Source organism: Rissa tridactyla, chromosome 8 (genome assembly GCF_028500815.1).
Source record: "Rissa tridactyla isolate bRisTri1 chromosome 8, bRisTri1.patW.cur.20221130, whole genome shotgun sequence".
In the NCBI taxonomy this organism is placed as follows: domain Eukaryota; kingdom Metazoa; phylum Chordata; class Aves; order Charadriiformes; family Laridae; genus Rissa; species Rissa tridactyla.
In genome coordinates this window covers 16,206,943-16,216,240 of record NC_071473.1, presented here as the reverse complement: position 1 = coordinate 16,216,240, position 9,298 = coordinate 16,206,943, and the positions used below count along the sequence as shown (strand labels likewise).

The 9,298-nt window shown below is 53.4% G+C and overlaps 1 protein-coding gene across 8 annotated transcripts in view; it reads left to right on the top strand.

Moving 5' to 3' along the window:
• Positions 1–2,043: 2,043 nt before the first annotated feature.
• RHBDF1 (rhomboid 5 homolog 1) overlaps positions 2,044–9,298 on the top strand; it is a 40,554-nt gene continuing 33,299 nt past the window's right edge. For 2 of the 8 annotated variants that reach the window (XM_054213180.1, XM_054213179.1), the window contains exon 1: positions 6,043–6,115. Coding sequence is in view for 1 of the 8 variants with exons in the window: in XM_054213181.1 (XP_054069156.1) it covers positions 2,795–2,829 (35 nt within the window). In the remaining 7 variants the exon portion in view is untranslated. Of the gene's footprint in view, positions 2,830–4,524; positions 4,820–5,028; positions 5,099–6,042; positions 6,116–9,298 lie in introns of those variants that run through there. The other 6 variants (XM_054213188.1, XM_054213181.1, XM_054213182.1 and 3 more) reach the window with 6 other exon arrangements.

Here is a 9,298-nt window from a genome sequence, read left to right as displayed (position 1 = left end):
TATTTTGGGAGTTTCATCTTACTTCTTCCATGTCATTTTTATTCCTTTCATATGAAACATACATATATGTATATGTTACGTATATATATGTTAAAAGTTCCTCTTTTTTTGGAGTAAACTGGGGGGAAGGAAGCTATTTTGCTAAGTGACATTTCCTAGGTATTTTGGAAATAATAGCCTTCTTTACACGTTTTCCTTTTTTTTTTGTGTTTGTCAATTCCCCCAATGGGTTGACCAAAATGAAAATTGCCATTTTGATCCAAAAGGATTTTCTGGGTGAAACACAGCTTAAACTAAATATTTCTGTAAGGGTTAGCCATAAAATCCTAGTTTTATGTTATTTCCACTCCTCCACCTCCTCCTGGCACTGCAAACACACACACTCCCCGCGGCTAGAGCTGGGAACGATCAATTGCAATTAATCTGGGCAGAAAATGAAGGGGTTGAGTTTTGATGTGATTTCCTCATGCTTGGCTGGGCAGCAGCTCCTGTGGCTGTGAGAGGTCTGGGGTGCCACCACCTTTCCAGATCCACAGCATTTTGGTTCCTCGTCTCGTCTCCTGGTTTTGGTCCCCAGCCCCACACAGACTTGATGAACATGCGTGTGAGGTGAATTATCCGTCCTGGTTTGGGCTGAATACGCTACGGACTAGGATGGTGGGGCTTGGTTTTATTTTTGGGCCTCTTCCCTGGGCTTTAAGTCCTGGCTTAGCACCCCATCCCTACTCTATGAGCAGCCCTGCTGCCAGCTCAGCCCGCAGCACAGCCAGCACCTTGCCAGGTGCACAAAATTGCCAGGCACAGTCACCTCTGTGTCCCTCCTTGCCACTGCGTGATCCCACATAATAACGTCTGCAATGTCTGCTGGTGCCTGAGGGTGACAAAGGCTTCAAAAGACTTTCTGCCCAGTGTTACATTTTTGAACTTAATGTAAATTGAGTGGATTATAAGAAATTCAAGTTGCAACATAGCTGCTTGTTAGTAGAGTCTTTTTTTCTTTTTTTTTTGGAAAGCAAAAGGTATTTCATTTGCACTCCAAAAAGTGTCAATATTATTTTTTTGCAGGTCAGCAGCACCATTCTCTGCTTGGCATCTGATCTGGAGCGGAAGCATCTGCACTCCGAGCATTTTGTGCCAGCACTACAGATCGATGGGCCGTTAGCACCCACGGCGTGGGAGAAAGGGCACTGCTGGGGCTGGATGCTCAGAGCAGCCAGCGCTGCTCTCCCTGGCGTGAGGCTGGGGCAGAAAGCAGAAATACCAGCTGCACATGGAGGAGCTGCAGGGTGGCAGGGAAGAAGAGGAGACAACTTCTGTGGCAGCTCTGGTGAACAAATCCCACAGTACCAACCCCACTTCTCCTGTCTGCAGGATCCTCCCTGTACAAGGGGCTGGGGATGAAAACCTGACCTGCTGCTGGTACCCAGGAACCTGGTTTGTTCCCCAACGAGGGGATGCAGGTGATCTCTGATCCACCCTGGAAATGCATTCCCCAAGGGGAATCCCTGTCCTCTCACTCCTGGCAGTTCCTTCTCTGGCTCCTGGCCAGGCCACCTGCATTTGAAACTCCGTGGGACTTCGCTTGGGTTTCTGTGTTATTAATCCTCCCCAGAATAAATCCCAGGCCTTTCTGGACCTCTTCCCTGTTTGCTAGGACGGCTGCCAGGGCTGCGCCGCTGCTTCATGTCAGCACAGGAGGCACTGCAAAGCCCATGTATTTCCAGAAGGCAAGGGGAGCTCTGCTTCCCCGTGAAGGCTGCAATCTGATGCTCTCTGCTGTGCTTGCCGGATACTGGGATGCTTTCTTGGTCTAAACCCTGAACAAAGCAGGTCAAAATCAAATCATCTGTCTAGATAACCAGATAAAAATAGACCTCTGTGCTCCCGGTGTGTCCCAGCTATGTTCACATAACTGTTAGGCAAAGCACGCAGGCTGTAAGAAGGTAAGGAAGAAGGGGCTGTGCTGTCTCAGAGCATTGCATGGTTCCCTGGTGTCACGTGTCCAGCTGTGGCTATAAACACATGCCAACGCCACCGTTGGCCTACTTGGATGTACAGTCAATATACAGTGCAGCCCGATTTAATACTTGATGACACAGGATCATCGCATACCCATGTGCACACAGGAGGGAGAACCATGGGGAGCTGATGAAGATGAGGCATTGAACAAACATGTGAAGTACCCACAGGCCATTCTGCCCCACTCCTGGCCAGTGGAGACCCACCAGTGCCTGGCTGTAAGTTGGCAGACGTGGGGCTGACCCGACTTTGAAGGAGCAGTTTAAGTGAGCTGCAGCAGTAAAAGTGCTGCACTTCACATGCTGATGGATATCTCTTTCATTGGGTCTTAACCATGTCTTGTGGCAAGATCACAGTTTCTCATGGGTTTCAAGCAGAAGGGAGGAAATTCCAGTTTCCAGCAGAGAAGAACGAAGGAAATACATGTAATCACATGTTCATGTTAAACATAACAAGCGCCAGAAGAGAGCTGTCCTTCAGCTGGTCCTCGGAGGCCACATTTCAAACAGAAGTACTCCCTGCAAGCATTCACAAAGGAGAAAACAAACAAGGCTGTCAGGCTGGATGACCTGCTTGGGACCAGAGCTGGTGGGTGACACTTGGCTCTGCTTCCCCTGTTCGCAGCCTACAATTGTCCCCTCAACACCAAACTGCTGCTGGGCACCAGCTCGTGCTCAAGAGAGCAGCAGGCAGAAGCTGGCCTTAAGTCACCTGATGTCATGTATCTTCGTCTGATAGGACTCGGTGCACTGAAGGAGAAACACCCTGGGTGGCGATGGGAGCAAGGAGACTGTGTTCTTCACCGAGAGGGTAGGTTTTATCTGATTAAGTGCAGATGCCTGCAGTTTTGTTAAAAAATCCCACCCCATGGACCCAGGGGGCTCTGGATAGGGAAACACTCAGGGAACGAGTGCTTGTGGGATGGGGTTAGCAGTGCTGTCTGCAAGAGCATTGTACAGGAGCGAGAAATCACGTTTTGGTGAAAGAACTGTGTTTTTCTTGCAAAATGCACGTACTGTTGGCAGGAGGCTAAGAAAGAGCAGGGGTGGGTCAGAGTCACACTCCAGCTCCAGAGTGTTCCTCCTGGGAGATGCTGAAGGGCCTGCGAGTTCATCTCGCCTCTGTTATGTTACCGGACACTTCTTTTCTTTGTTTATGTGGTAAAAACATCTGAAAATAATTTGTTCCCTGTTAAGCTTTGCGGACGGTCAGGGTTCTGCGTGCAATTTGGTCTCCACCTCAGCCAGGATTAGCTGGGGCTGATCTGTGTTTGCTCATTAGCTAACGAGACGCAATATAGTTAGCGGGGCTCTCTTGGGGGGCTGTGTTGAACGCGTGGATGCTGTGGCCGTGCGTGGGCATGCGCCAGGGTGGGTGCGGTGCTGATGAGCTCACCCTTCGCAGGGAGCGCCGGCGGCTCGCCCGCTCGTATCCATCGCTCTTGCCCGCAGGTCGGCAGGGACGATGCAGAGAGATGGCAAGAAATATGCACACACCCCCCGTTATTAGTAGTATTAAAAGCATCTGCAGCGGCGGGTTGTGGACCTGCTGAAGAGGGATGTGCGTGCTGCCGGCCTCGCTGGAGCTCCTCTGCCTGAGCAATGCATGCTGACTGATGCTCTGGAGAGGGTGGATGGAGAAATCTTCGGCAACAGTCCCGGGACAAAGGCGAGGACGGCTGAGCAATCGAGGTGGGAGGATGGCATCCAGGAGGGGGAAATGTTTGAGCTGGGAGGAAAGAAACAGCTTAGGGAGGGGATCACAGAGTCATAGAATGATAGAACGGTTTGGGTTGGAAGGGACCTTAAAGACCACCCAGTGCCACCTCCTGCCCTGGGCAGGGACACCTCCCACCAGACCAGGTTGCCCCAAGCCCCCTTCAACCTGGCCTTGAACACCTCCAGGGATGGGGCAGCCACAGCTTCTCTGGGCAACCTGGGACAGGGGCTCACCACCCTCACAGCAATGAATTTCTTCCTCATATCTCATCTAAATCTCTCCTCTTTCAGTTTAAAACATCTTATCGCTCCACTCCCTGATAAACAGTGTCCCCCCCGTCTTTCCTGTAGGAAAGATGATACACTCAGCACATGGCTGGAGGAGGAGGCGTAAAGAACGTGATGGGAAACACGGGACTAAGTGGGAAGGGATGAGGCAGGGAGCAGGTAGAGGACAGTGAAACAGCAAGAAGGAGCGAGGTGACTGGGAGCAACCTGTGAGAGATGCGGGAAGCAACGGGGCCGGGGCCTGGCAGCTCCGCCGAGCCTGAACTGAGTGACTCCCGGCCCCGGGGGTCCCCACACGGGCATCGGGGCTTCCCCCCCCGGGCCACAGCCGCTGCCAGAGCCGGGGGCTCCCTTCCAGCGCCTCGGGAGCACCCGGAGTTTGACGGTGTTGGGCTGGGGGGGTCGGCGGCTGCGGGCCCGAAAGGCGATGCCCACCCCCGAGGCGGACCCCAAAAGGGAGGCGGGGGCTTGCAGGGCCCGGTGGTTTCCGCCCCGCCGCATTCCGACACCGTGAGTCAGGGGCGGCGGGATGCCTCGTCCCGCGGCCCCGGGCGCTGGCAGCTCGCCGTCGGGACACGGGCCGCCGTCCCCGCTCGGATTCCCGTCTGCCATTTGCATGCCTCGGCTGTGAATGGCGTGCCCGGCCGGCCGGCCCCTGGCACGGGGGAGGAGTCTCCGCTCCCTACGCGGGCCGAGCTCGGAGGTGCCGGTTCCTTAAACCGCACCGTGGCCGGTGGGGTGTGAGGGGGCGGGGGGGTGCCCCGACCCCGAGAGGCCCTTCGCCCGCCGGCACGGTGAGTGCGGATCGGGGGGGGTTGAAGGGAAGGGGGGGGTGTATGTGTCGGGGGGTGAGTTGAACGGCGAAAAGGTGAGGTGCCGGCTCCCTCCTGTCCCGTCCCGCCGCCTCAGCCGCCGCTCGGCAGCCCCCTGCTGGCGGCCCGACCCTTGAGGGAGGCGGGGGGGCCCGCCGAGGGCCGTTCCCTGCCCGGCTGAGGCGGCGCGGGCCCGCGCCGCCTCAGCCGGGCAGGGAGCGGCCCTCGGCGGGGACCGCGGGGCGAAGCCGGCGGCCTGAGGTAAGTACCGTCCCCGACCCCCCTGTCAGGGAAACGGTGGTGGTGGTGGTGATGGGGGGGAAAGCCCTCATAAAATGGCCCCCGCTGCGAGGGGGGGGTCCTTCGGTGCCTCGGCCCCTGTCAGCTCGTCCATGGTTCTTGCGGTGCTCGGTCACCCCCCTCGGCGCGTTCGGCAGTAGGTTGGAGGTGAGCGTTGATGGCTGGTTTCGCCTCATCCAAATCCATGAAGGTGGAAGGCTCCTTTCTCCTCGTCCCCCCACCCCCCGTCCCCACTTCCCCTGGTGTTTGGGTGAGAGGGTCTGGTGGGAAACGTGTCGCTTTTTACACAGAAATGTCAGTTTTCCTCTGGATCGAGCTCCTGAGCTCTTTCCACGCGGCGCTGCTGGCATGGAGTGGGGATCGCAGCAGCCCAACGGGCTAAAGCTTTTGCAGCATTGAGTCCCTTCGGGCTCCTCAGAGGGCAACCTCTCCTGCCCCCCATCACAGCACACACACAATTAACTAACCCTGCTCTGCCAAAGTGCCCCTTGTGCCTATTTTGACCCGTGCTTTTCTCTCACGTAACTGAGGCGAGGGGAACGGCAGCGCACATGGATTTTGTCCGGTGCTGGAGCATTCCTTGTGCACGACTTGGTTCTGGCTGCTGATTCTCTTGCAGGTTGGCTTGGCATCATGTTGGTCAGGGATGTCTCCAGGCTGGGTCCGGGAGCGAGCAGGAAGTTGTTTCCTTTCTTCCTGTTTTTGTCCCCACGGCCGCTAATTTCCTCTGGGAAGAAAGCTGTGCATTCTGCAGTAGAGGAAAAAATAGTCACACGTAACGGGAAGGGACAAGGTAGCAAAGGCGAAGGCTCTTCTGAATGAAGCATGGGAGCAGGAAGGAGCGTGGGGTGTTAACGCTGGTAGAGCAGCAAAGACAAGTAGCTGCCCTTGTGCCGTGAATGCAGGTGTAAAAAGGGCCCACGTGGGACAAGCTGGGGAGAAGACCCTTGGAAGGAGAACTGGATCTCCAGTGCGTGGGTATGTGTTGCTCTCCAGCTCTTCTATCTCAGCAGTGCAGGGTTTGCAAGAGGAGGTGATAGCTCGTGTTAGATCGGTTGATATAATTGGAAGAAAGAGATGAACTTTCAGATATTTCCTTCCTTCAAGTTTTGATTGTTAAAAGGCCTTTATGAAAAGCCTTGTGTGCCTGAAAGCTTGTCTGCTTTTTTTTAACCCTCTGTTGCTCTAATAACGGCTGTCCTCCCTCCCTCCTGCCGCGTCCCTCTTGTGTCCTTAGATCCTCATGGCTACCACTGGGCAGCCCAGGTCTCCGCTGTCTGTGTGTGTGCTCGTGGGGAGCCGGTGTCATGCCCGAGCTGGGACCCTGCCAGCCTCCCGAGAGGTGCTGTGGATTTGGAACAGGGGAACGAGCTTCGTTATAATCTCTGTGCTCATCCGTCCTGAGCCCCCTGGGAAGGCACTGGCTCTCACGTGTGGCCATGTGTCAGCGGTGTGCCCGCTCCTCTGCGTTCCCATGAAAGGAGGTTAATGCTGTGCAGCGTAAAAGCAACTCCCACAAAACTAGTTCTGCTCTGGGACTTCCCATCATGGGCCTTTTTTTTTTTTTTTTTTTTTTTTAAGCAATACACTTGCAAGAGATCTGCCTACAAACTGGCTTTTCAGGTTCTGGGGAAAGCCATGGGCTGGCCCCGGTCTCAGGAATGTCTTGTTCTGTGCTGGGTCGGCCTCAGCCAGGGTGACGAGGAGCTTTGGATGAGGAGAGTGCTGCTCACCTGCAGAGCAGAGCAGGCACCTCTTCTCCAGCAAGCTCATCCTTCCCATAGCTTGGTGCTGAGAGCGCGTGGCCCTGACGTGTCGCCTCAGTTGAGAGTTATGTCCCTCGCAGAGGGCCAGTGCCTCGTCACTGGACTTGGCAGATGGCTCGTTTCACTTTCGTGGTGGGGACTGCCACGAGGCTGCAGCTGAGCAAGGTCTTGAGGCAGGAACAGGAATTCCTTTTGGGGTCATCAGTCCCGTTCCTCTGGAATCCGGACCCGGAGAGTAGCCAGCAAGTCCCAGCATGTTCCCGTGAAAGAGGCAGGGTCTGCTGAGTGTGGCATGATAGGACAGTTTATTCTGGGCATAGAGCCCACATGCTCAGTTATAATTAGTAAAGATTTGATTCCATTCAGTGTGTCAGATCTCTCTGTAGTGCAAACACAGCCTGGCTAGTGCTGAAGGCCTGAGATAGGCAACATGACCAGGAGTCCCAGGTTGTTTTCCATTCAGTGCATCCAGCAAAAAGGTTGGCAGAGCACGCCCTGCGCTGCTGTGGATGCTGCCTGCCGAGTGGGACTGGCTGTGAGCTGAAGGTCCTGATGTTTCTCTACCTGTATCTCTAGAGCTCTTATCCAGCAGAACAGCCTTTGATAAGATTCCTCCCTTGCGGTTGCTGTTTTTCTTACTTACTTATCTCTGGAGGCTTTGGCATCCCGTGGAGACCATGTGCCCTTCTCAGGGGTTCCAGCATTAATTGTGACCCAACATGACACTGCTATCAATCGCTGTTCCTGCAGCCACCAGCCTGTTGCCGGTACAAGACCCATTTCAGTAGAAATACTTAAGGATGGGTTCCTTCCCTCACATTTTCCCTTGAGCTTAGTCATGGATTAGATTCCTTTCTTTTCAGCTGAAGAGGTGCTGGGCTCCAAGTCTGACTTTATCATCGTCTAGTTGGAACAAAACAGACAAGATATGTGCAGATCTGGCACTGTTATTGTAAGGTTACCTTACCTGCTGGAGTTTTAAGTAACTCACAGAAGGCACATGTTGCCTGCCTGCGCAGAGAGCTGTGTTGCATTGTCTCTGCTGAGAGTGTGACAGCGTGTCAACTTGTGCTATGGGAGCTGCAACCTGAATTTAGTGGGACTTGTGTCTGGGTGATGGGTAGAATGTCCCAGTGCTGCTGGAAAGTTGACTGAGGATGGTCTCTGTCTTCAGAGGAGGAGAAGTCCTGGTGTCCAGGGTCATGCAGGTAGTTGTCTCCCCAGTGGTGGGGGTTTTTTTCAGCTTTGTGGTTGGTTTGGTGGGGTGGTTTTTTTGGTCTTTTTGTTTGTTTGTTTTTTGCCTCGTTCAGAGCTAGCAGATGAACCAATTGAGCTGAACGGACACCAGGACCTGTTCCTTACTCCGTTAGTGTCCAGTGACTCCCCTCTGAGGTTAGCACCCTCCATGCAAGTAACAGAAAAATATTTCAGAAGGGACAATCCCAGCCCTGCAGCTATTAGTCCCAAGAGATTAGGGAGGCAACAGGCAAGATTTAACCTTGGAAGGAAATGGATCTATTAGACAGCATTTCACATGGTTGTGCTCACAGCCCTATTTCTGTGTCCTTGAAGGACCCCAAACCAATGTGGTGTGTGCTCTTGCCATCCAGGCCTGCTTGCACTGTGTCGTAAAGACCCTTGCTCCAGCACAGCGCGGGGTGGGCAAGGCTTACCTGCCATGCCAGCCCCTCTGTTTTCACAGACAGGCTTGACTGTGCCATTGGGAAAGTCTGAGTGCCGCCCTGAGAGAGTGAGGTTTCCAGAGGGAGTGGTGGAAATTGTATCTGTGCTGAGACCGCCTATTGTCATGTCCTTGTTAGTTGAACTTCAGGGGTTTCCGACTGCTTGCTCCTTTTTTTGGTCCTGCTCCTCTAGCTGCTGTCAGGACTGGTTGAAGCCCACTTAAGATCACATCTCTCATACTTGTTTCAGTCCATGCTGCTGTAGGAATGAGGAAGTGGGTGGGTTTTTTTTAATGTGTGTTGGGATGATGCCACGACAAGCAAATTAGTAGCTGAGTTTTTTGAACAAATCATCCAAACTATGGTCAAATCCTTTTGAATAACAAACAGTGGCTGTTTGCTGCTTGCTGAAGGCAGAGAGCTTATTCTTCATGTTAACCTTAACTGTGAAATCTCCTAAAGCTATGGAGTGCAAGTTTCATTGGTTGTGTGCTCTGTTTGCTGCAGAGACAGCAAATGTCAGATTGACATAAAGCTTGTTCTTGCTGAAATTTCCTTTGGGTGCACGCTTCAACTACGTAGATACACCATTTGTTTCAAATATAATTAAAGCTACTTTTTGCATAGTATAGAAAAGTTAGAACTGTTGCAATACAGACCTGAGCAGCAGATATGTTCTCAAATTCTGGGGCCTTTAGCAACAAACAGACCTT